At 39.8% G+C, this 26,512-nt stretch overlaps 1 protein-coding gene across 4 annotated transcripts; it reads right to left on the reverse strand.

Moving 5' to 3' along the window:
• Window positions 1-1,304: 1,304 nt before the first annotated feature.
• On the reverse strand, window positions 1,305-26,129 carry otud5a (OTU deubiquitinase 5a). 4 transcript variants are annotated; one of them, XM_074644871.1, is made up of 9 exons: window positions 25,151-26,129; window positions 18,754-18,847; window positions 7,307-7,371; window positions 7,078-7,234; window positions 6,835-6,983; window positions 5,745-5,930; window positions 4,573-4,795; window positions 4,310-4,381; window positions 1,305-2,247 (listed from the first exon to the last, which is right to left on the reverse strand). In XM_074644871.1, the coding sequence occupies exons 1-9, from the start codon at window positions 25,799-25,801 to the stop codon at window positions 2,111-2,113; spliced, it is 1,734 nt and encodes a 577-aa protein (XP_074500972.1). In that variant the 5' UTR covers window positions 25,802-26,129; the 3' UTR covers window positions 1,305-2,110. The 4 variants fall into 4 exon arrangements, with proteins under 4 accessions (XP_074500972.1, XP_074500973.1, XP_074500974.1 ...); XM_074644872.1 differs by having other exon boundaries at window positions 18,754-18,844; window positions 25,151-26,102; XM_074644873.1 differs by having other exon boundaries at window positions 5,745-5,918; window positions 25,151-26,081.
• Between the last annotated feature and the right edge of the window lie 383 nt (window positions 26,130-26,512).

The raw sequence follows: 26,512 nt of genomic DNA on the forward strand, positions 1-26,512 counted from the left end.
GTTTCCTGTTCCTGTCAAAATATATGTGTCAGTACAAGAATTTACTAGAAAGGTCAAAATAGAACCCCTGACTGACCATCCTTTAAAAGAACTAATACCACACTGTAGAAATACTCCACTACAAGTAAAAGTCCTGCTCTCAAAACCTTACTGAAGTATAAGTATGTATTATCATCTAAATGTACTTAAAGGGGACATATCATGCTCATTTTCAGGTTCATACTTGTATTTTGTGTCACTACTAGAACATGTTTACATGCTGTAATGTTAAAAAAAAACTTTATTTTTCTCATTCTGTCAGCCTGAATATGCCTGTATTTACCCTCTGTCTGAAACGCTCCGTTTTAGCGCATTTTGACGGAATTGCAATAGAATGTCGATTAGAATTTCCCTTTGGATTCAGTGTTTCGATACTTTCACAGTATTTATATAGGACTTAAGCCTTCTTTATAATATAAAACACATGAAAACCTCACGTTTTACAATATGGGACCTTTAAAGTAAAAGTATTGATGATACAAGTGTGCAATATTTCCCTGAGTAGTGGAGTAGAAGTAGAAAGTAGCAGAAAATGGAAATAGGTACTAAGTGAAGTACAAGTACCCTGAATTTGTAGGCCATAGTAGGATATTTGAGTAAATGTACTTACATTCCACCACTGCCTGACTGTCAAAATAAGACGAGACTGATTAATTTTACGGTTTTGAAAAAAAAAAGTTTTTATTAAATTTGATGTGTAATGAATGTTTTGTAAAAACAGAAATCATTTTTGTAATAACACATTTTTTTGTAGTTTTCACTTTTTTTACTTGCAATATAAAGTAAAATATTACTGACAATATTATCAACAAAAGGTATTAAAGTATCAAAAGTATTTGTTTGTGCAGCAGAACAGGTTCTGTGAGTAATATATTATTGTATATTAAAACTGTTGAATTAGTGATCTGTACATGTGTAAACAGCATTTTAATATTGCATGTGTTAATATTTCCGCTGCCTTTCCTGCTTTGGTTTGTGAAATTAAAACTTTTTATCTCTTCTTTTGCTTACACTGCGAACAAAAACGCTGTCAAGTCATTTGTTGTTTCAATTTATTTAGTCTGGACGTGTTTGTGACCTCGAGGGTTTACGACTCCGACAGTCTGAACTGTATGTTATCCCAATAAAAGGGTTAAAACAACAATTGTGTTTTCTCTGTGCACCTGTTTTTATAACTTTACACATTATGTTGTTTGACACGTGCTCTGTACTCGTAGAAGAGAAGAGAAGGTCAGCGTGTTTGAGTGCAGAAAAGAAACAAAATCTTTTTTTTCAGAAACATTTTCCTCTTTTTATTCCAAGAAAAAAAAAGGTATTTCATCCCAAACGAAAAAATAAAATAAAACAAACTTATATTATTAATAATAACAACAATAATAATCAATCATTAAGAGGATAAGTATGACAATTCTCACATTTTTTTATCTCCTTTTTTTATTTGTCGCTTTTTCTCTATGATGATATTGGTCGTGGTCAATTAAACATGCAGCTAAATAAGTCCGATGATGATGATGATGACGATGATGCTGAAGGAAGTAATGGTGGTGTTGAGGAAGAGGAGGAGGAGGAGGACAACAAGGAGAAAGAGAGAGGAGGTGTTCCAGACTGTGAAGTCAGTGCTGGCTGTAGATATTTTCCCCAGATGAAGATGGAAAGTGTGTTGCTCGACACAAAGTGGCCGCCAGTGGGAGCTACGAGAGCAGTGAGAATGAGCGGGAAACCATTCTGCTATAGACAGCTAAGCTAACCAGTTAGCGGTGTTAGCAGGAACTAGCTTTAAAACATAGTAAGACTTGAGGTGAAGTATTGGCTGGAAGGAGGGTATCATGGGAAAGATGAGACAGAGAGGAAAGGAGGGAAGGAAACAGGGAAGGAAGGAAGGGAAGAGGAGACGATGAGCGGATGAGTTAAAACGTCTTCAGAAAAAAACAAGTGTGCATTTCTTTGTTTGATGTTTTATTTTTTTCCCTGGTCGATCTCCTTCTGGGGGGTCAGAGGTGAGGGGGGGGTTGGGGAGGGTCAAAGGTCATCGTTGTGTTGTTTGTGTGTGTTGTTGTGTGTCGGCCGGCTATCAGCTGCTGTCGGGTGACGGCTCTCTCTCTCGATGCATGGCGGCGGAGCTCTGGTGTTTCATGCTGTCCATGTACTCCTGCTGGGAGACGGCCAGCACCGACGCCAGAATCTCATCGTCCTCCCAGTCTGTCAGACCTGAGACACACACACACACACACCAGTAAGAGTCCTGCATTCAGAACCGAACTTAAAGGCCGGGTTCATCGGCGTTCTGTTGAAACGTCCACTCAGCCGTTAGCAGACAGCAATGACGTAGTTTAGCACAGTAAGCTAATCAATAAGGTTATGAATAATGTGAACGCTGGCACTAGCTGAGTCAACGTTAGCTGTGATACGTTTGGAAATAACTGAAATGGTTAATTCAGATTTTTTGAAGTGGGGTTGTATGTATACTCCCGGGTTCGGAGAGGTCAAAATGCTGTTTTTGTGAATGGAGTCTGGTGGCTTTTTGAAGAGAGCGATATAACGCCTTCAGTTCCCCGTCAGAAAGGGCTGTCTGATGGCGAGGTAAAGCTGCTGTGGACGGGACCAGTAGAAAAACAGATTTTAGACACCTGAAAGAATCTGTATCAGTTTAATAGTACGCTATTTTTAGATTATTTTCACTGCTTTATTGCCACCAGACTCCATTCACAAAACCAGCAATTTAACCTCTCAGAACACGAGGAGTTGCTGGTCTACCGCTGCATCCATCGGTTAGTTAGTTTGTGTTATTGTGTGACTTTCTGATCTGAACTAACGAGGCGTCCACATGAAATATTTCAATGCTGGTTCAACCATGTAAAGCACTTTGTTTTGAAAAGTTCTGTATGAATAAAGGTTAATATTATTATTATTATTGTTCAGACTCCAGCTGAGAGAGAAGCCAAGAGGACGGCAGTGTGTTCAGTGATAACAGCTCCTGATAATGTGAGGAAAACAGGAATAAAGGAAACAGACAGAAACATCTTGGTGAATACTTTCTGTACTCTGATAGTACAATACTTCAGTGTTCACAGCTTTGCTGAAAACATCTGATAAAACTCAGCTGCTAGATACAAAAATACTGCTTCACCTCAGATAACCTCTCACTCACACACACGCACACACAAACTCTGTAGCAGTACAAGTACCAGCAGTACTACAGTAACTGTAGTAGTAAACATGGCAGCAGTTCTAGTACTGTAGTGAGTACACTAGTAGTATTAACTAGAGCTGTACCGAGTAGTTGGAAGCTTCATTCATCACGTTGACATTTGAATGCTGCTCAGCTTCTTTTCCTCCGTGGTTTGGAAAATTGATTTACATATGATGCGTTCAGGCTGTATTCAGTAAAAATGAGTATTGGCAGAATGCCAATTTTAACGTTATCATGATGTGTTCAAATTATGGCTGTCCACGGATTCAAATATTTAATCATGATTAATTGCATATTAATCACATTTTTTATCTGTTCATAATGTACCTTAAAGGGAGATTTGTCAAGTATTTAATTCTCTTATTAACATGGGAGTGGACAAATATGCTTCTTTATGCAAATGTATGTATATATTTATTATTGGAAATCAATTAACAACACAAAACAATGACAAATATTGTCCAGAAACCCTCACAGGTGCACCCATAGAACCCATTTTCATTCACACATCTGGAGGTCAGATGTCAAGGGACCCCTTTGAAAAAGGCAATGACAGTTTGGAGCGTTATCAATGGATTTCTTAGGTTTTCTAGTTTCATATGATACCAGTATCTTCACTCTAGCTTTAACACTGAGCCCGCTACGACCTAAAAATCACAAGTTGTGTTTATGCGTTAATCTTGTAAAATGTAGTTTTTGGTGAGAAACTTGAATAAAACCAGTCGTTTGAAGGTGATGTTTCACAGCAATATAAAATAGAGAGGGAATTATGACCGGTTTAACTTCCTAACAAAAACCAGTATGACAACGGTAATAAAGAAGTGAATGTTGAAGTACGTGGGAGTTACTGTTTTACTGTTGTTTTTTACCGTGGTATCGAATTGGTATCGAGAATCGTGGAATTTCACTGGTATTGGTATCGACTACTAAATTTATGGTGACATCACTGGTCTGTAGTGTACTGCACCTGGTACAGGTGTTGCTGCTACCTGATCAAAATACACAACAAGATGTTGCAGATGCAGTCTGAAAGTACCTTAACTGCAGTAGTACTAGTTGTAGTTAGAAATAGAGTCTTACCAAACGCTGTAGGTGACATCTCCTGCATGATGGCTCTGTACTCCAAATGATGACGACTCTGATTACTGGGACCTACGCACACGCACACACACAGACCAAACCGACATCAGAGAACTAGCGGCGATGAAGGCCGGCTGTTGCACTTGATCGTTCTGCCTTTAGGGACAGGGGTCAGGGAGTGTGTGTGTGTGTGTGTGTGTGTGTGTGTGTGTGTGTGTGTGTGTGTGTGTGTGTGTGTGTGTGTGTGTGTGTGTGTGTGTTACCTGGTGCGCAGGGCGAGGGCGGTTTGCTCAGGATGAGGGCGGCTCCGGCGGGGGAGGGAGGCTTGTTGTTGGTCGACGGGGCGGCCGGGAGGTCGGAGTGGGAGTGGGAGTGGGAGTGGGAGGGGTCGGAGTCACGTTGCCGTGGCGACCGGGCGCTCCAGTCGTCCAGTCCACTGGAGGCCGCTGCTGTCGCCGAACTGCAGGTTGCGGTGGCCTTACGGGGCTGAGAACGATGAATAATGTTACACACATTCCTCTCACATCATGTTGACTCTCATCTGAAACTATTAGGTAATGAATGATGTTTGGCTCTGAAATTTTCGTGCTATATATTATATGATTATATTGTATATTATATTCTTATTATATTGTATACTACATATTATATTACTATTCTGTATATTATATATTATATTATTATTATACTGTATATATTATAATATAATATTGTATATTACACATTATATTATTATATTGTTTATTATTATTATACTGTATATTATATAATTTTTATATTGTATAATATATATTTTATTATTATTTTATTGTATATTATATATTTTTATATTATAATATATATGTATATATATTATATTCTTATTTTATTGTATATTATACTGTATATTATATCCTTATATATTCTTTCTTTATATTCTTATTTATTTTTATTTTATACAACATATTTTATTCTTATATTGTATGCTACATATTATATTCTTATTCTATTGTATGTTATATATTTTTTATATTGTATAATATATATTATATTATTATTCTATTGTATATTATATATTTTTTATATTATATAATATATATTTTATTATTATTCTATTGTATATTTTTTTCTTATATTTTATACTACATATTTTATTCTCATATTGTATCCTACATATTATATACTTATGGTTCTTTTTTGCAGGATGAAGATTGGGTGTAAATGTGTTTCCCTACAGTGAGCTCTATGTGGGACAGAACATGTTTACAGTTTTAACAGGTAAACATGATAATGACGATGAACCAGTTTCATCTGATTTTAAGATGCAGGTCACATTCCAGTTAATCGGCTGCTCCTCTTTTCTAATTAGACTCAACACATAATGATTGAAGGAGTTTCCGTCAGCCAGTGGAACCAGTCATATGACCCCGATTGTCTGAGGTGAGTGGTGACGTACCTGTCTGGCCTGTTTCTCCTGGTCCTGCAGCCACTGCAGGTAGGACTCCCGGGCCACTTGCTCCTCGATGGCCTCGTTGGTTGCCTCCCAGTCTGTCGCTCTCTTCTTGTCCTCCAACATCTGCTGCTCGATCCACGACTCCTCTGACGTCTTGATGGCCGACTTCATCAGCGTCTGCTCCGCGTACTGAGGACGGGGGGGTTGGGGTGGGGGGGTCCTCTGTCAGTTAATACACGAACCAGCCCACAAAGTACTGAACACACACTTTTCCTGGCTAGTATTAAATATCAGCAGTTCACATCACTGGATAACTGTGATACTGAAGGAAAATTAAAAACATGAGGATTCTTAGTGAAGTTCTGCAGACGCCTCCCAGTCTGAAACCCTGGAGCTGCTCTCTGGACTTAAAGGTGTTAACGTGTGTTCAGACCAAGAGCGAAGCAAACGTTTTGCATGTAGAAATGTATGTGTATTAACCACAGACTGTCTATGGAAGAAACAACAACGTCGCTGCCGTATTTATGCCTAGATGACTTTATGTTGAGTGTTGATGGAGCAGCTGCATAGCCTGGCACTGATGGAACCAAACTCCATTCAGAAAACAAACTTTTAAAAGTTGTTTGCTTGTCGTCTTGTGGACAGACCTGACAAAGCATGAATTCCGACTTTTTACAAATCAACATCATTATGTTGTTATTTCGGCATCTTTTTCATCCGTTTATTGCAGTTAAATCAAGGCAAAATCTGTTTATTTTGGGTTCATACCGCAGTAGCGACGTGTGGCTTGCTAGATACAGTAAGTGAAAAGGCACTGTATGTGAATACAGCTCGCCACCGAGTGGTTTTCTCACATATCTGGGTCTTCCACAACATGTACAAAGCAGCAACAATGGTTATTTCTTCCATGGTTGATGGAGGAAATGGTGCACAGAAAAGTTGTTGGTATCTATGGAGACAAGCTCCTTCTCCTCTCCGGCGCGTCTAGCGCGAATGAACAGAAATGATACCGGCGGTCCAACTCGCGCGAGTAAAGTGAGGTGAAAGTTTGGTTTGCTCTTGGTGTGAACAACAACTTTAAAGGTTCTGTTACCCCTGGTTTGAAGGCGGGCAGTCCCAGTCCGACCCCGATCGTGGCCTTGTTGGGGTTCACCACTGAGTTGTAGTGGATGTTGCGGTGGTAGCTCACTCTGATTGGCTCGTCGTTGTTCTGGTGGATGCCGTGGAACGTGTTGATTGGCTCTGTGGCAGGAGGAGGAGGAGGAGGAGGGGTGAGGTTGGTGGGATGTGATTGGCTGACAGATCTGGAGCTTTGTTATTGGACAGACAGACTCACCTGTGCTGTACTGGTACACCTCCACCGGCCTGTTGTACATCTCGGCCATCGCCTGCATCTCGATGTGGTTGCCGTGGCAATTGTTTTTCCTCTTCCTGTTGATGTATGTGGTGAAGTCCTCTGTCACGTAGTTGGAGAAATAGTCGGCGTTCTTCATCTGGAAGGAAAACAACTTTATTATGACAGAAGAAAAGTTTAAATAATGCCAGTAAAAAGTAGAGAGACTCACCAGGTAGTCCATACAGTGTTTCCTGACCACTTCATGCATGTCCTGGTCTCCGTACACCTGGTCAGCTGAGAGACAAACACACACTCCGGGTTAGAGGGAACACTAAAACTCCTTCCATCACATTTATAACACCGTGTGTTCACATGAAAACTTATGTGTGTTCACCTAAGTCCCGTCTGTCTGCTCCACCAAGCAAAGTATGGAAACACTTTGGGTTTCACACATTGCAGGAAAAGCAGAGGCTTGGGGCCGACACTACAACTGTAGAGCACCCATATACTGACATTTATGTTAAATGCATTGAAACGGCCCCGATGGAGCTGACCATGGATGTTTAAAGAGAACGGAGCTGACGGGAGAGCTAGAGATGGACTTGGAGAAGTTAGAGGAAGTATACACGTGTGACTACGTCCAGTTTTCTAAATAAGTTGTTAACAAAGGGAACTGTATATACAAAATACATATATAGAAATAAGATTGATGGATTATATTCACCAGAAGTATAAAACATTACATGTCCCTTATAAATTAAAAAGAAAATACCACTAATTTGTGAAGGAAATGTCTTTATTCTTTGATTTCTGGGTTGCTGGTCCTGACAATGACTGATATTTTTGACTTCAGGACATCTCTGATTACATACACGCTGAAAATCAAACATTTTTAATGTATTCATTCAGAGATTTTCCAAAGTAAAAGTCTCTAGAAGTGTATGATTCAACGTTTTCCCATGGTCTAGTGTTAAAAGAGGTAACAAAAATCACAAAAAAATCATAATATCGAATCCCAATACTTAAAAATCGCAAAACATATCGAATCGGCACCCAAATATCGTGCTAGTGCCGAATTGGGAGATAGGTGTATCGTCCCAGCCCTAGTAGGCAGACAGGTAGGCAGGAAGCCCGTCCAGTCATTACATCCGGGCTGAATGAAATGATTGGACGGCTTATTACAGTCCTAACAGCCACGGATACTGGATATTTAGATTTGTTTTGTTTTGTCAGAGCATTAAATTTATTGATTGCTGTTGTGATGTGATGAGAACTTCACTAATATAACAGGAACGTCATTAAAATACATCACAAACCTAAGCTTTAAAGCTTACTGGAGTGTGTGTTGTCATCATTGTCATGGTGTGTTCAGTCACACAGAGAGCTTCAACAAGACGCGATGACTTAAAGGAATAGTTCAACATTAGGAGGTTATACGCTGTCAGTAGTTTAAATACAGAATACATCCTAAATACACAAATAACCTCTGAATACAAGGGAACCCGATTTCCAAGGATTCACACCTCTAAATACACACACATACACACACACTATCACGCACGCACACACACACACACACACACACACACTTCCTCAGTGGTATGCAAATGAGCATCACTTGGGTTTGAGTTCCAGCAAGTCACATGGTCTGTCGCCACGGCGATTCTCAGAACCTCCCTGACAACTTCCTTTTTCTCATCAACAATGCGTGTGTGTGTGTGTGTGTGTGTGCGTGTGTGTGTGTGTGTAAAGTCAGTTAGTTGTGATGTTGAACTTGCTGACTGATGGACGACACACACACACAGAAAGCAGAATACACACTCATAACAAAACTAACACCCTGGTTGGGCTGCAGCAGGTGAAACAAACACAGGGTGGAGGAAACACAGTGTGTGTGTGTGTGTGTGTGTGTGTGTGTGTGTGTGTGTGTGTGTTTCTTTGCAGGCTAAGGTCATATCATGTCATGCACGGCAGTGTGTTAATGAGCATAATTTTGTTGGTTCTGCTTCAAAAATATCTTAACGTTTTGGTGTCGCAGCATTTCTCTCTAAATGATGATTCTGATACTTTGACTCAAACAACATCTGTCTGCAGGTCAGGACTGGAACGGTTTCTGTTTCTGTATTCATACCGAACCTTCACGGTCCGATGCTGATGCAGTGAGCTCAATGAGTTCACAAGCGGGAGTTTCACCCGGAAACTTTCAGCCGCACGCCGTTAGCAACATGTGCTGAGGTTAGCACTCATACTTGCCAACCCTCCCGATTTTCCCGGGAGACTCACGTTTTTCATCGCCCTCTGCCGGTTTCCTCCCGGCGTCACAATTCTCCTGTATTTTTTTCACACTTTTTTTTCCTTTTCATGTAACAACGTCTATTTATTACCTATTTGTTTTCTCTTTTTCTCTATTTTATTGCTATTTATTATATTTTATTAATTTATCTGCTGTCCTTTACCGACCTGTGTTTGTCAATTTTACTGATCTGTGATTGACATAACATTTTGGATGTTTGTCTGGATGTTGTCTGTGTGTGTTTGTGATGGGGTAAGCTGTGAATTGAATTGCCCTTCTTGGGATCAATAAAGATGTCTGAATCTGAATCTTTTCGTTATCTAAGTCTGTTTCTGGAACTGAACAGCGTGTATAATCCCTACTGTTTCCACCCGGACGACAACAGAGCTACACCAACTGTCGTTTCCCGGTGGAACAGAGCAGTCTATCCTCGTGACACAGCGCAGTTTGAGCTCAAACTTGGGCTTTGGGCGCTGCAGCGAAAAGCCGTCGTGGTGCAGCGCTAGCCATTTGAAATAACGGGTTTCAGAGCGCAGTGGTGCCGTTGTCACGTTGAGAATGGAATCAGAATCAGAATGGTGTTTATTGCCAGGTGTAAGAGGTATACACTAGGAATTTTCTTTGGCATTATTGGTGCGAGACAAACTGTATAATAACTAAAGAATAGATAAAAACAGAAGAACAGATAAAAACGTTAGAATAAAATAATAAAAATGTACAATTTACAAATTACAAATAAGCTATAAACATGATATAGAGATAGTGCAAATATTGAGAGAGGGGGGAGAGTCAGTGTCAGCAGGGTGGGGGGGGGCAGTAGTGTGTGTGTGTGTGAGGGAGAGACAGTCACAGGGGGGCGGATGGGCTGTTGGAGAGCCCCACTGCCATGGGGAAGAAACTGTTTTTGTGACGTGAGGTTTTGGTCCTGATGGACCTTAACCTCCTGCCAGATGGCAGAGTCTGAAAAAGATGGTGTCCAGGATGGGAGGGGTCGGCCACAATCTTCCCTACCCTCCTTAAGGTTGAAACACATCCAACAGCATCACCAGGACGAAGAAAAAGGAACCGTATTTAGTATTTTCAGTTTTATTTTGACCTGTTGCCTTCTGGGAACGTGTCTGTTCAGTGTTGAGAGGAAACAAGGAGAGGAAACAAGGAGAGAGGAGGAGGAGGAGACTATACGGTAAATATGTGTTGGTTGGTGAGAAACACTGATAGACTTCTGCAGAAGTAATAATAAACCACACACACATACGTACAGGAAACCACAGCGAGCGCTCTGATTGGTCAGTCTTGACCTTATTCTAAGAAAGGGGGGGGCCTAAGAGGAATGAAGTACTGCTGTCGATAAAGTTTTTATCTGACGCCTGCAGCATCTGACACCACCCTGACCACCAGCACCAGGCCTGCCACCTGCAAAGTATTCTGCGTACTGTAGTTCACCAGAAAAGCTCAAACACAGAGAGAATAAAGACATAATCAATAAAGATGCTTGATTATTTGATTATTAATCTGACATCATGGGAGCGCGTCAGTCTGACATCACGTCTAAACTAACTTCCTGTCAGGTTGATGACGTACGATCATGAGTCATAAGTGTTTTTGTAGTTCCAACAACTCCAACAGAGTGAGACCTCCAGCTGATCACGTCACGTTTCATTTATTATCAAATCAATAAATTTAGCTGACAGACTGAAGATTTTATGGTTTACCTGAACTGTGTGCTTTATGGCGCTGATATGGATTTGTTTTTTATTATTATTATTTATTTTATTATTTATTTTATTTTGCTTCCCTAATAAAAATATTTGAAAGAAAATAATGTATGCTGATCAACTTAAACTTAAATCATCCTCTTTTTTAGCAGATAATCAATATTGTTATTTTTTCCGTAATTATTTATTGGGAGTAACATCAGGTGTACAGAAACACACAAATAGAGCACAAATGTAAATGATTGTCGCTCCATATTTTGGTATTTTTTTCCCCAAAGTCCCCTCTCACCCACTGCTGATGCAAAAGGGATAAAAAACTAAAAATAAATATTAAAAAATAAAGTACACATTTACAGTAATAATAATTATAGGATAAATCACAGATAAAATAGGGAGTTAAACTTTACCATGTACAACTGGACAAATGAACTGTTAGTGGTCTTTTCTGTTTACATAATCAAACTTCATGATGTCATACAATTTGATAATCAATATTAAAGGGCTCCGATCGGGGACAATTCTTTGTTACAGCCTGTGATAGTTTACAGCTTTGACCTCCGACTACGGTTTTGTAAAAAGTCAAACCCTCAGAGCTCCAAACATCCTGGATGCAGGTTTTATCTTCGTTATCAGACCTGCGGGACACTTTCTTCCTCTTTGTTCACGGTGTTTCTGTCAAACAAACAACTCTATTGAGTGTAAGTCCACCTTAAACCCACATCAGACTCTCACCCACACACAGACTGATGGAGAAACAGCGGAGTTTCCTCTTTACACAAACTGTCTGGGCACAAACAGTTAATCGGGTCAGACGTTACTTTGACAGAGTTCACACAGTCGTGTCTAGAAGAGAGACACGCAAACTGTGAAATCTGATCTGAGATCTGCAAAAACTCTCGAAAGATTCGCTGCCCGACGACCTACCCTCACTTAACTCCTCAAGGTCAATGCCTAACCTTAACAATCTCGCAAGAGTTTCCCCGGTTTGCTGGTTCCCTTCTAGCCACTACACGTGCACTCAGCTAACCTGTAGCAGCAGCTAAAAACCAAACCACCAGTCTTCAGTCCTGCCAGCAGCTCTGTGAGGCTGTACTGAGACACAGCGGGGCTTTGAGCTACATGCTAACGTTTAGCAGCTGTAACATGCCAGAGAAGTGCAACTTAAAGCTCCCCTCCTCCAGCCAGTTTTACTACCTGTTGGGGGTGTGGTTAATAGTCTGACGCAATTCATTACCATGGCAACCAGATTGCATCGTTTTTCATCACAGTTTAGATGAATTTACTGTTTATCAGACCACAAATGAGACAAGAATTAGCGCAACACACCGACTCTCTCTCACTCTCTCTTTTCTTTACTGTCTCCTCCTGGAGAGGCGGCCGTCCGGCTGCTGCTGCACCGAGGAGCTGCACGCCGGCCACAGTGCACCGGAGGACAGATAGACATGTTGCCAAGGTCCGCCGTTTGAAATGCAGTTTCAGGATGTTTTGGAGGTTCATCGTCCACCACCACCGGCCGCTCTCGCCCCAGATCCGGCACCGACACCGCACCGGGCTGCTTTGTGAATCATTTAATTCTCTAACGGGACTTTTCTCTTGTTTTCTTTCGGGCTGAAAGTTGTACGCTCCCCATCGTTCAGACCTGTTAGAGGCCTGCAAACCTCCGGTATCGGCTGCTTTCCGTTAATTTATCTCCAGCAGGAGGAGACGGTAAAGAAGAGAGCGAGTGAGAGAGAAAGTCGGTGTGTTGTGTTAATTCTGTTGGTGGGATTTTGTGTAATTCACTGCTTTGATTTCACACAAATGCCATTATGAAAATAAACACACTAAACTAAGGTGGAGGAAAAATTCAAAATAAAACAGTGTGGCTAATCAACTTAGTCAGGAAAAGACTCAAATAAATATGAAATATCCTAGAAATGCCAAAATACACTAGAGGGAGGCTTTAAACTGTCAATATGAGGTGTGACTGATGTTTAGCGAGCCGTCCTGCAGGTCATGCAGACTGTCACCTGATTGGCTCCGCTGTGGAAACAGCTGCAGCACTATTTTTAAAAAGCTCATGTGATTGATTGACAGATCATTGATCATATGAGTGACAAACAGCTGTGTGAGTCTGAGTCATGACTCAAACGCTGAGTCACAGAGGACCAGAGGAATGCTGACACACAACTGGAAGCCAGCTCCTGATTGGTCAGTCAGTCAGTCAGTCAGCTGGACTAACCTGCTCAGGGTCCCCGGGGCCAAAATGACCCATTCCTCCCAGTCTCCTGCTATAACCAGTGAAATAATGAAACAGGTTTAGACACAGGGCCTAAATCATGTACTGAACTTGGAGCAACATTAACCTCTTTTACCCGACGGACCCGGTACAAGGTTCAGCTGAGCTGTGTGTTAAAACACTTCCTTTAAAAGCTTCATAAAATGCTGTGGTGGTGTTTTTTTCTGAATTATTTCTAAAAAACGCTACTGAAACAACACTCCAAGTGTATTTTGTCATATACTTACTTTTATGTTAAATGCATTCAAACGGCCCCGATGGAGCTGACCATGGATGTATGAAGAGAACGGAGCTGACGGGAGAGCTAGCGACGCACTTAGCGAAGTTAGCTTAAGTATACATCTGTGACTACGTCTGGTTTTCAAAATAAGGTGTTAACAGAGGGAACTGTATCTACACATATATGGAAATAAGACTGATCGGATTATATTCAACAGAAGTATAACACATTAAATGTCCTTTATAAATTAAAAAGAAAATACCACTAATTTGTGAAGGAAATGTCTTTATTCTTTGATTTTTCGGTTGCTGAAAAAATTGTGATAAATAATTCCAGACAATGATCCTGATACATTTGACTTCAGGACATCTGAAAATCAAACATTTTTGCTGGATTAATTTAGATATTTTCCAAAGTAAAAGTCCTTAGAAGTATATGATTCAACTTTTCCAAATGGTCTAGTGTTAAAAAAAGTTAACAAAAATCTCAATAAATCGTCTTGTAGAATCGGCATCCAGATAGTATCGAATCGGGAGATAGGCGTATCATCTCAGCCGTATTGTTTTCCTGTGATACGGAGCGCTTGCCGTGCGATCCCCTCTGGCGTCACACGTCACGTTTTTCTATATTAGTCTAACCACAGTATCAGGAGTCACACGACTGCGTCAGACGCAGCCAGCCTGACAGGATGTTGGGACTGAAGGGAAAAACCTTTTAGGGATGACGGACACGGTTACCGTAACAACGCAGTCCGTAACACTGAGGGGGCGTGGCAGATCAGACAGGTTCAGTTAGCAGAGTGTGGAATGTGATCCCAGTGAAACCAGTTCAACTGACTGCAGACAGACTCTCCAAACATTCAACATGTTGTCAACTTTATAATCTGTTAATGTGATGTTATCGTCACGTGCTGCGTTCAGGGACGCTCAGACATTTAGCAGTCAGCTGCTGCAGTTTGAGTCTCACAGAAATGAAGTGAAGACGATGATTTAATCCATCTACAAACTGATGATATAATAATCCTCTGGATATCGAGTAGAGAACCTTCAAGGCTTTTACGTAACAGCTTATTTTTAGAGTGCTGAACTGTGTCAGGGAGGATGATTGACAGGTCGGTCAGGTTTCATCTCACAGCAGGAATGTGACCCGACGACCGGAAACACACCCAGAGGTATTTCCATGTAGTTGAACAAGTACTCAGGTAATTAACTTAAAGGGCGGGTCCAACTGCTTTCTTTTGTGTGTTTTTCTTATGTTAACGTCCACTCAGCCGTAACGTAGGTTAGCACAGTAAGCTAATCAATAAGGTTATGAATGATGTGAACGCTGGCTTTGAAGAGAACGCTATAACAGCTTCAGTTCCCCGTCAGAAAGGGCTGTCTGACAGCGAGGTAAAGCGGCTGTGGACCGGAGCAGCGGAAAAACAGATTTTAGCCACCTAAAAAAATCAATATCAGTTTAAGTGTTCGCAATATTTAGAATATTTTCAGTGCTTTACCTCGCCATCAGACAGCTCTTTCTGACGGGGAACTGAAGCTCTTATATCAAAGCCACCAGACTCCATTAAAAAAAACAGTGATTTTCCCTCTCAGAACAGGGGAGTTGCTGGTCTACCGCTGCATCGATCGGTTAGTTTGTTTGTGTTATTGTGATTCTGATCTGAACTAACGTGGCGTCCACAGCAGTACATTGCTTAGCTGTTGCTTCTCTAAACTGGGAGCACGCCGACCGCCATCTAAATTACTGTATGTAACGTTAATACACTGACTATAAGGATGTGTATATATACTGTACATGTAGCAGCGTCATCATGCAGAAACCTACGTCAGGTCACGTGGGGGAAAGGTTTAGAAGGGTTTGAAGAGAACATAGTATTTAGATGAACAATAAATGTAAACTTCAAGGTTCATTATTGACTTTGGAAACAGAAGCTTAAAAGCTCACTAAATAATTTCTCTAACATATTCGAGAGTCTGAAAATACACAGACTTTTTCTTATTTACTAGCCTGGAACTCATCTCATGACTCTGTGTGGGGGTCCCGACTCTACGGTCGGGAACCACTGATCAGAAAGTCCCCCGTGTTCGCTGCAGCGGGGACACAGCTTGTCTTTGTTTAGCGGTTGATGTCTCAAAACTGTTTTCACACCACGATGTCCACTTTCTGTTTCAGGTAGGCAGGTGTGTTTGTGTGTGTGTGTGTGTGTGTGTGTGTGTGTGTGTGTGTGTGTGTGTGTATTTGTTTGTGTTTGTTTGTGTATGTGTGTATGTGTGTGTTTGTGTGTGATTTCTGTGAAATGCAACAAGGAGCAGAGAAACAGGTCTCTGAAAACAGAAGTGAGAGGAATCAGAAGTCAGACGTGTAGAGGTGAAACCTGAAGACAGTCATGTCCGCCTGTCTGTCCGTCCAACACTCTCACCACAGACACCTCAACAACCTCTGAGGTCAGATGGATGCGAGGCTTCGACGCGACTCAAACACCTCAGAGTTGACCAACAGAGGACACAGCTCATTTAAAGGGTAACTTTTAGGGCTGGGATGATTCACCTATCTCCTGATTCGATACTATCTCGATACTTGGGTGCAGATTCGATATGTTTTGCGATTTTTAAGTATTGCGAGTCGATGTTACGATTTATTGTGATTTTTCATGAGAAAAAGTTGAATGACGATTTGACTACGGAGATGAGAGTGACGGCCGGCTCGACCGAAACGTTACCGCGATACGATAACGTTTCCTGTCCATGACAGAGTTAGCATGCAGCTTTAGCCGTGATGTCTAGCTCTGCTTTTCCTGCAATGTGTGAAACCCAAAGTGTTTCCATACTTTACTGGATGTGTAGTGTTTACCACTTTGGATTTAACATGTGAGGGTGCAGGTTGTATCCAAGCGGACTCTTCACTGTTTTCTACTTTGTCGTTTGTTTTGGTTGGCGGATACGGAACGTATATGACGTCACTTTACTCAGACTACAACAATAAAAGCGGTAACTTTCTTCTACCTCCACATAGACTCAAATGAAGCAAATATATCGATTCTGGCACTAAAAAATCAATTTCAAAATTGTTTAAAAAAAATCGCGATACATAGGTGAATACATTTTTTCCCACCCGTAGAAGATATGTTCATGTTGGAAAATAAAAAGTTACTCTTTATTGTGTACCTGACAACAGCCTTCCGGCAGAGCTCTGACACACCTGAACACACCTGTAGTGTGACATCATCACCTCAACTCAAACGTCCTCCAACAGGACTGTTAGTTGTTGTTAAACTGAGACAAACTAAACATGAGATTTACTCTGTAAAACGGTCTCAGACTCCACGGTCTCACATCTCCCACAGCCTGTTCATTTATCACCGGACACAATAACAGGTCACACACACCCCTCCCAAAAGCATGCTGGGTAAACAGGGCAGAGCTGCTTCAGGCTGTGAGACAACCTGAGTTTATTATATAACACAGGTGTGTGTTTACAGGTACAACACACACACACAAACACACAGCGTGATGACATAACAGCCGTTATCTGAAACACAACCTGGACTCCACTGAATGGAGCGGTCCTGAAGGCAGACACAGAAAACACTCATCTTTCAGTGTGACCCACATTTATACACACACACACAACACACACAAACAGTGTGTCAGTATCAGAGCGCCCTCTGCTGTCAGTGCAGAGTCACAACAGGCCTCATCACTGCTGAACCTGTATATTGCGTTTTCACAATATACAGGATTTAACTGTATAAACAACATCTGTCCAGTAGAATCTGTGAAAATGTTGCTGATATAATCACAGAAGTCCCATCAAAGAGAAGTAGGGCTGCACGATTACGGCCAAAAGGATGTTCAAAGCTGTATTCTACAAACAATGTACAGCTTTATTCTGCACTTTAGTCTATTTTTAAAAAACTCTACCTCAGTTCTCATCCTGCATTATATTCCATATTTGACATTTCTTAAATCCCCTGGTCTCTACTGTATATCTCCTTTATTTTATTACCCAGCACTATATCACTTTTTGCACTATATTTATTTCTAACAGTCTCTTCTGCACTATATTCACATTTTTAAGTCCTGTATCTCAGTTGTTATCCTGCACAATATTCAGTTTTAACAGTTTTCTTCATCTCCTGGTATTTTTATATCTGGTATATTTTTTTTTGTACTCTGCACTACTAACTTTTTTACTGCCTTTTTACTAATATGTTTTGCACTATGGAACTGTGATGCTGGAAACTTGAATTTCCCTCGGGATCAATAAAGTTACAATCTATCTATCTATCTATCTATAATCATGAATATTTTGATCAATATTGATACCAGGATTATTCACATATTTTTATTGCACTTTCACTGCTTTCACTTTCATCCTGTGCTACATTCTTGCTAATGTACAAATTAGGGCTGCACGATGTTGGAAAAAAATTGACATTGGAATATTTTTTTTCCTGCTAAATATATATACTGTATATTGCAATACGAAAAAGTACAGGAATATTCACCCTACCCCTGTGTCGGCTACATTTTAAAGTTAAATGCTTCAATCTGGTGCACTGTTAGAGCAGAAATAGCAACAATATGAGCTAGATAAACAATTGTGTGCTCTCAATTTAATCATAAACACATTGGTTGTTATAGATAATATCTATACCCAAAAGTGAAGCCAAAACATCTCGATCGTCGGCTGGTGGCTGGCTGTTAGTTTTTTTGATATGCTGCAGAGTTTTCTATGTGCGTAGCATTTTGAACGTTAATATCTCAGGCGATCATGTTCATTTAATTGTGGGAAGCCAAAATTGTGATCGCGATTAATATTCGATTAATTGTGCAGCCCTAAAAGGAAGGTTATAATCTAAAAGACTTTTCAACCACATGTAGTCCACGTTAACAGCTGGCCAGCTCCTCCTCCTTTATACCAGTGAGAGGAGACAAACAGAAACAGTTCAGCAGCTGACACCTGCTGGTGACCAGAAGAACCACACACACACACACACACACCTGAGGGTTGAGCAAGGGGTGTGTGTGTGTGTGTGTGTGTGTGTGTGTGTGTGTGTGTGTGTGTGTGTGTGCGTGTGTGTGTGCGTGTGTGTGTGTGTGTGTGTGTGTGTGTGTGTGTGTTTCTGTGTGAGTGTGTGTTTCTGTGTGAGTGTGTGTGTTTCACTCACCCACGGCTCTGAACAGACACGCTCCGTCCTCCTTCATCTTCTTGATGACAAAGCCTTTCTTTTCCCTCAGAGCTTTTTCAAACCAGTGCTCCTGCTGAACACACACGCAAGATTTAAGATGTTAAGAGTTTGTTCCAGGCTCCCCCATGGAAGGGTGTTTGCTTTTAGATGTTTTATTACAGAAAGTGTATGAAACCCATGACCTGAATTGTCATACATTCTGTCATTGTGTTACTTATAGAGGGATTTAGAGTGAAAATAAATGATTATATGATTATTATTATTATTATTATTATTATTAATAATAATAATAATAATAATAATATAAAGATAAATGTAGCCATTAAAAAAATATTGCTTTAATCAGCTTCTTTATTTATTTATTTTTGTATAAATTCCCTTATTTATTTACTCTTCTGTTTAATCTTACATTTTATTTATTTATGTATTTATTTTTATTATTTTCTGAATGTATTCATTTATCTTTTATTTTCTCATTTATTTTTTGCTTATTTATTTTTGCACTTGTTTTCTTGAGGCAGAAATGCATAAAGAAATGTAAAAAGAAATGTATAAAGAAGAGAATACAGAAATAAATAGGTTTGGGGAAATAAATAAGGGGTGACATGCAAAGACGAAATCATGCAGAAATAAATAAATGCATGAATATATAAATAAATACATTTAAAAAATAAATATTAAATAAATAAATAGTGTGCAAAAACACATAAATTAAAAAATAAATAAATACATTTAATTATTAATAAAAAATAAATACCTGAATAATTAAAACGGAAAATTAAACAGAAGAGTAAATAAATAATACAAACATAATAAATAAATAATTAAATAAGACAATTAAAACAGAAATATCAATTTATGTCCAATTTTATCAATTAATTAATGGCTACATTTATTTAAATATTTGTTCTGTATTGGTTTAATTTTCCCTTTTGTTTGTTTATGTATTTATTTTTTATTTTAAAAATGTATTTATATTTGCTCTATTTTTTTTAATGTATTCATTTATTTATGCAAGGTTTTCTCTTTGCATTTCACCCCTTATTTATTTCCACAAACTTATTTATTATTATTTCTGTGTTCTTTTCTTTATACATTGGTCTATGAATTTCTGCCTCATTATGCAAATAGGGTCCTGTCACTCAAAAACAAATATAAAATAAATAAAAAGCAAGAGCAAAAGTAAATAAATAATAAATGCAAAAATAAATTAAAAATAAATAAAAAAATGAATACATAAATAAATAAAAGAGAAAATTAAACACAAGCGTAAATAGATAGGGGAATTAATACAAAGATAAATAAATAAAGAAGCAAATTAAACAGAAATATAAATTTATGTCAGATTTTAATCAATGGCTACATATATTTTTTATATTATTTTTGCTACATTTAATGGCATATTTATTTATTTATCAAGTCATTTATATATTTATTTTTGATTTTGGCAGGTTCTGTCCTCCATACCCCTGGGACCTTTCAAACCTTTGAAATGATCATTTCACCATTTCAGTCTTTAAATTCAATCTGAAGTCTATCTATTCTCTTGTGTCAGTTTCTCTGATTTTAAGAGAAGATAAAACTATCTATCAAGAGGGAAGTTGTTGTGCAGAAGCTGCAGGACAAAGTAGGAAATAGAAAAAAAACTAAATGTACACAATGCACGAAATGTTCTGCTTTTCTCTGTTTTCTATCAACTGAAATGAGACATTTGAAGACGTCACATTCACTTTTTTCTGATGTTTAACCAAACAATGAGTCGAGAAAATAACTAGCAGATGAATTGATAATTAAAATAATTGTCAGCAGACCTAAACATCAGCTAATGATCAGTAAACACACAGAGTCCAGCTGAGGCTGATGAATGTCTTTAGTTCTGCAGGTATTTGGTCATAAACCAACACCATTTCTGTATCACGTGAGTGACCTCAACAGGTGACCTCTGCTGGATTCATCTTCTCCACCTCATCATCACCATCAGAGCAATATTAAAGTTAATCCTCCCTGTCACATTTTAACTTTCATTTCATTAAATACATCATCTAGGGGTCTACAGGCTCTAATTACGTAATTTAACACCAAACTTTTTATTTGGCTGATTTTAGGACCCACCTGACGGACAGAGACCAGAAACCTGAATCACGTGGTCTATCAAAACCGGCTGCAGTGTTCTCTCTCAATACTGGACCGACTTAAAAAATTGTTGTCCCCATTAGTCACTTAGTCCCTGTTCAGACCTGGTATTAACATGCATCCTCAGTGATCAGATCACAAGTGGACAGCTCTAAGTACAGGTGTGAACGCACTCAAAACGCATTGAGGACGCATTGAGATCGGATCACTCAGACCACATTCAGAGGTGGTCTGGGTCACATATGACCACATTCTTTTAGCAGTGTGTAGTAAATGTGTCCTGGGCCACATTGAAGAACCGCCTACTCTACCGACGTCCCGCTGGGATCCGCTGGTCTCACTGCGCTCCTCATGTTAATAGACAGGCAGACGCCTCGCAGCGTGGAAACGGCCTCTGTGCTCTACTGTATTCTGTCGCTACAAATGTATTTTATTAGAATATATCTTATCTATAGGCTACATATCTACAGACTATCAGACAAGAAGTGCATTATTATCATACTGTCGGTGTTTTGTCTGTGTTTTTGTTCCGGTGCTTTGCACAGAGATGACACCCGACCGCCCCTCTGTACCCGGCTGTTGCCGGGCAAAAGCGGCGAAGGCAGGCCGGACCTTTTAATTATATAACCTTTTAATTTAATGTTATAAAATGTTAATAAAATGTACCTGAATTCAGGAATATGTTGGATATTAACACTGACATTCCTGAATATTACATCACAACGTCTTCTGTATCAGCCGTGTGTTTACTACGTGTTTATTTGCATATATAGAGCGGGGAAGTGAGATCCGATCACAAGTGGTCACTCAAGACGCACGTGGAGACGCATTCTAATACCAGGTGTGAACAGACGTACTTGGAGCTGTCCACACATAGATCGGATCACTCTGGACGCATGTTATTGCCAGGTGTGAACAGGGCCTTGGACACAATAACAAACAGACCGGATCAAGTGAAAGGTAAGAAAAAGGTTTTACTTCTCTCTAGGGTTCTTTCCATAATGTTGTCAGACACTTATAATAACAATCTGAGCCTGTCAGCAGCAAAAACAAGCCCTGTTAGTGGACGTAACGTTACACTAACGCTGCTCACTGACCTCACAGCTCGTTACTATATATGAAACATTGTTTTCCCATTGTTGTTGTGAAAATAGGGCCATGGTTGAAAAATACAGAAGTTATCCTTTAAGTCAGTAAAAAAGTGTTCTGATATCACAAAAACAATAGTTTAGTTATTTAAATGTTACCGTCTGGACACCTGAGAGTCCATTCTGTCTTTTCTCTCATGTCCACTGACCAAAGGGACAAATGTGTCTGTGTTTAAATAAAATAAATTAATATATTAAAGTGTGTCTGTAGTCAGTTTAACTCATCAACAGGTTACTTTTCGGGATTTCCATTATTAATATGAATAATCTGTTATTCTCTCAATTAATCAGAATGATCGTCTCGTCAACGTCTTGTTTTGACCAAGAGGTTCAGCAGACTGAGACATGAAGCATTAGAAAAGCTGGAACCAAACCACAACATTGTGGTTTTTGTCTCAAAATAAATTGACTCAAAACAATAATCGATTATCAAAAATATTTGCAGATTGATTTTCTGAATCGACTAATCGCTGCAACTCTCTAGTTATTTTCACCAGTCAGTTAACTGCTGAATGCTTTGTCTGAAGTTACGTATGCTGACAAGTATTACCTGTCACATCCACATACATGTTTAAACATGTTTAAAACCGTTTCTTCATGGTCACCTGTGTGTACCTGGACACCTGGTTGTTGTTGTCTCTATGAGGACACCTGAGAGTCCATTCTGTCTTTTTCTCTCATGTCCACTGACCAAAGGGACAAATGTGTCTGTGTTTAAATAAAATAAATGAATATATTAAAGTGTGTCTGTAGTCAGTTTAACTCATCAACAGGTTACTTTTCGGGATTTTCATTATTAATGAATAATCTTTTGGTTATTCTCTCAATTAATCAACTAATCTATCGTTTAATCTGTAAAATGATTAATAATATTTGCAGATTAATTTTCTGAATCGACTAATGAAGTTATTTATGCTGACAGTTATTACCTGTCACATCTACGTACATGTTTAAACATGTTTAGAAACGTTGCTTCATGGTCACCTGTGTGTACCTGGACACCTGGTTGTTGTCTCTATGAGAACACCTGAGAGTCCATTCTGTCTTTTCTCTCATGTCCACTGACCAAAGGGACAAATGTGTCTGTGTTTAAATAAAATAAATTAATATATTAAAGTGTGTTTGTAGTCAGTGTTAACATGTTAAGTTTCACCTGAACACAGGTATCATTTAACACCACTGGCAGCCAATCAGAAAACATGATTTTAAATGCACATAAATAGATGTTCACTGTGGGACAGATTATTATTATGATAAATCCCTATTTATTTAAAACACATCGAGTATAATTCGGTTATTTCTATTTATTAAAATGTATTCTGACATTCAGTATTATGTTTCTGAGATTACAGTTGTCACCTGTCACATCCACATATACATGTTTAAACATGTTTAAAAACATTTCTTCATGGTCACCTGTGTGTACCTGGACACCTGGTTGTTGTTGTCTCTATGAGGACACCTGAGAGTCCATTCTGTCTCATTATGTTTTTAAATCCTCCTCCATGTTTAAAAGTGTGTTTGTAGTCAGTGTTAACATGTTAGTTTCACCTGAACACAGGTATCATTTAACACACCTGGCAGCCAATCAGAAAACATGAATGTTCACTGTGGGACACATTATTATTCTGAAAAATCCCTATTTATTGAGTATAATTCGCTTATTTCTAATTATTAAAACGTATTTTGACATTCAGTATTATGTTTCTGAGCTTACTGTCACTTGTCACATTAATAAGCGCTTATTAAGTGTTTACTAAGTCCTGCTAGCTAACAATAACACATCACAACACAGCCAGTTTACTGTTTATCCCACCTGTGTGTATCTGGACACCTGGTTGTTGTCTCTATGAGAACACCTGAGTGTCCATTATGTCTCTGTTTTTAAATCCTCCTCCATGTTTAAAAGTGTGTTTGTTGTTATTAATAATTATATTAAATAATATTAATATAATTCGCTTACTTCTATTTATTAAAACGCATCGTGATATTCAGTATTATGTTTCTGAGTTTACTGTTGTCACCTCTCACATCCATAATATACATGTTTAAACATGTTTAAAAACGTTTCTTCATGGTCACCTGTGTGTACCTGGACACCTGGTTGTTGTCTCTATGAGGACACCTGAGGGTCCATTATGTCTCTGTTTATAAATCCTCCTCCATGTTTAAAAGTGTTTGTAGTCAGCGTTAACATGTTAAGTTTCACCTGAACACAGGTATCATTTAACACACCTGGCAACATGATTTTAAATGCACATAAAGAGATGTTCACAGTGAAACACATTATTATTATGATAAATCCCTATTTACTGAGTATAATTCACTTATTTCTATTTATTAAAACGTATTCTTACATTCAGTATTATGTTTCTGAGTTTACTGTTTTCACCTGTCACATCCACATATACATGTTTAAACATGTTTAAAAACGTTTCTTCATGGTCACCTGTGTGTACCTGGACACCTGGTTGTGGTCTCACCTGAGAGTCCATTATGTCTCTGTTTATAAATCCTCCTCCATGTTTTAAAGTGTGTTTTGTAGTCAGTGTTAACATGTTAGTTTCACCTGAACACAGGTATCATTTAACACACCTGGCAACATGATTTTAAATGCACATAAAGAGATGTTCACAGTGAAACACATTATTATCCTATTTATTTAAAACACATCGAGTATAATTCGCTTACTTCTATTTATTAAATATCTTGACATTCAGTATTATGTTTCTGAGTTTAATGTTGTCACCTGTCACATTAATAAACGCTTATTAAGTCTTTATTAAGTCCTGATAGCTGACACCTGGCAGCCAATCAGAAAACGTGATTTTCACTGTAAAACAATTATTATTATGATAAATCCGTATTTATTGAGTATAATTCGCTTACTTCTATTAAGTATTATGTTTCTGAGCTTATTGTGGTCAGCTGTGACATTAATAAACGCTTATTAAGTCTTTATGAAGTCCAGCTAGCTAAATGCTAACACATCACAACACAGCCGTTTACTGTTTATCACCTGTGTAGCCACATTAGCATGTAGCATGTAGCTCCATGCTAATGTTAGCTATGTGAGCTAACTGTTAGCTTCCTACCTGCTCCACGGTCGCCGGGTCCATGGACTGCAGCCGGGCGGCGTTCTCGTACTCGTCCTCGCTGTTGTTCCCGGCTCCTTCCTCCGTCTCCTGGCTGGAGCCGACTCCTCCCGGTCCGGTCACACCGGGCTGGCCTCCTCCGGCCAGAGCCGCCACTACACCACCACTACCTCCTCCTCCACTACTACTACCGGAGCAGGTGCCTGCCTGCTGCCGCCGTCTCTTGCTCAACCCGGGCCCTGAGCAGCAGCTGCCGATGCCGCCGCCTCCTCCTCCTCCACCTCCGACACCGCAGCCGACACCGCCTCCAGCCGACACAACGAGCTCCCCGCGGGCTCCGGCCACCATCACCATGCCCATCCCCACTCCTCCGCTGCCGTCGCCCGGCCCCACCGGGGACGCGGAGGAGCCGACGGGCGGCGGAGAGGCCTGCTGCGGCCGGGAGCTCGCCTCGATGCTCCGCCGGTCGTCCCTAGCGGAGGGCGGAGCGGGCTGGTAGGACCACGGCGGAGGGGAGGCTCTCGGTCGGGCTCCGGTGCGACCCGCGTGAGGGTGCGGGTGCTGGTGCGGGTCCGAGCCGCTCCGACTGTCATCAGCGTGGTCCGAGACACCCACCCCAGAGCTGGGCTTCTTCTTCGGGAGGATCGTCATGGCTGTGTGTCGGTGTGTGTGTGAGAGGAGGCAGCAGCGGGTCAGCGGGTGACGAGTCCTCCCTTTGCTTCTCTCCTTTCTGGATCAAATGTTTCGGTGTTTTCGTCCTCCGGCTCCGGCCCGTTTGGCTCCAATCGCCGACCTTAGAGTCCCAACGAACCGAAGCGGCCGACGGGGGATGAACGACGCGGCTTCTCTTCGACGGTTTAGTTGAACAAAAACAAAACGCGGCTCCTCTTCCTCCTCCTCCTCTTCTTCTCTTCTTCTCTCCAGCAGCGTCCACTCCACAAAACATCAACACAGCCTGACGGAGCGACACGACGTCACTTCCTGGTTGAGACGGCAGCTTCTTTTTTTTGCTTTTTTTTTTACGTCAGGTCATTTATCAGATCTTTATTTCTATTATTTCACCAATAAGCAGAAGTTATCTTTTATTTTATTATTTGTTTTCTTTTTTAGATAAGTGAAATACATGAAATGTCATGTCTCTCTTTCTTTGAAATTCTGATTTAATTATTAATATTGTTCGTCTGTCTGTATGTGTGTATATATGTATTTATGTATATATGTCTATATGTAAAATTAAATAAAAACAACAAGTGTTTAAAAGGTCATGACATAAAACTTTATATATTCATAATTTATTAATCCAGCCCGCTGCTAAGCTCCTTATTTTTATAAGTATTATTTGAATGGCTCAACTTTCTCTAT

Source organism: Sebastes fasciatus, chromosome 8, assembly GCF_043250625.1.
Source record: "Sebastes fasciatus isolate fSebFas1 chromosome 8, fSebFas1.pri, whole genome shotgun sequence".
Lineage (NCBI taxonomy): Eukaryota > Metazoa > Chordata > Actinopteri > Perciformes > Sebastidae > Sebastes > Sebastes fasciatus.

What these genes read in the sequence shown, in the direction of transcription:
- otud5a (XM_074644871.1), bottom strand. Translation starts at nt 25,801, where the DNA reads ATGACGATCCTCCCGAAGAAGAAGCCCAGCTCTGGGGTGGGTGTCTCG. An exon ending in GTGTCTGTTCAGAGCCGTGG is followed by an intron (nt 7,372 to 18,753) that starts GTGAGTGAAACA and finishes TTTGTCTCTCAG; the next exon opens with CTGACCAGGTGTACGGAGAC. An exon ending in GCCCTCGCCCTGCGCACCAG is followed by an intron (nt 4,382 to 4,572) that starts GTAACACACACA and finishes GCGTGTGCGTAG; the next exon opens with GTCCCAGTAATCAGAGTCGT.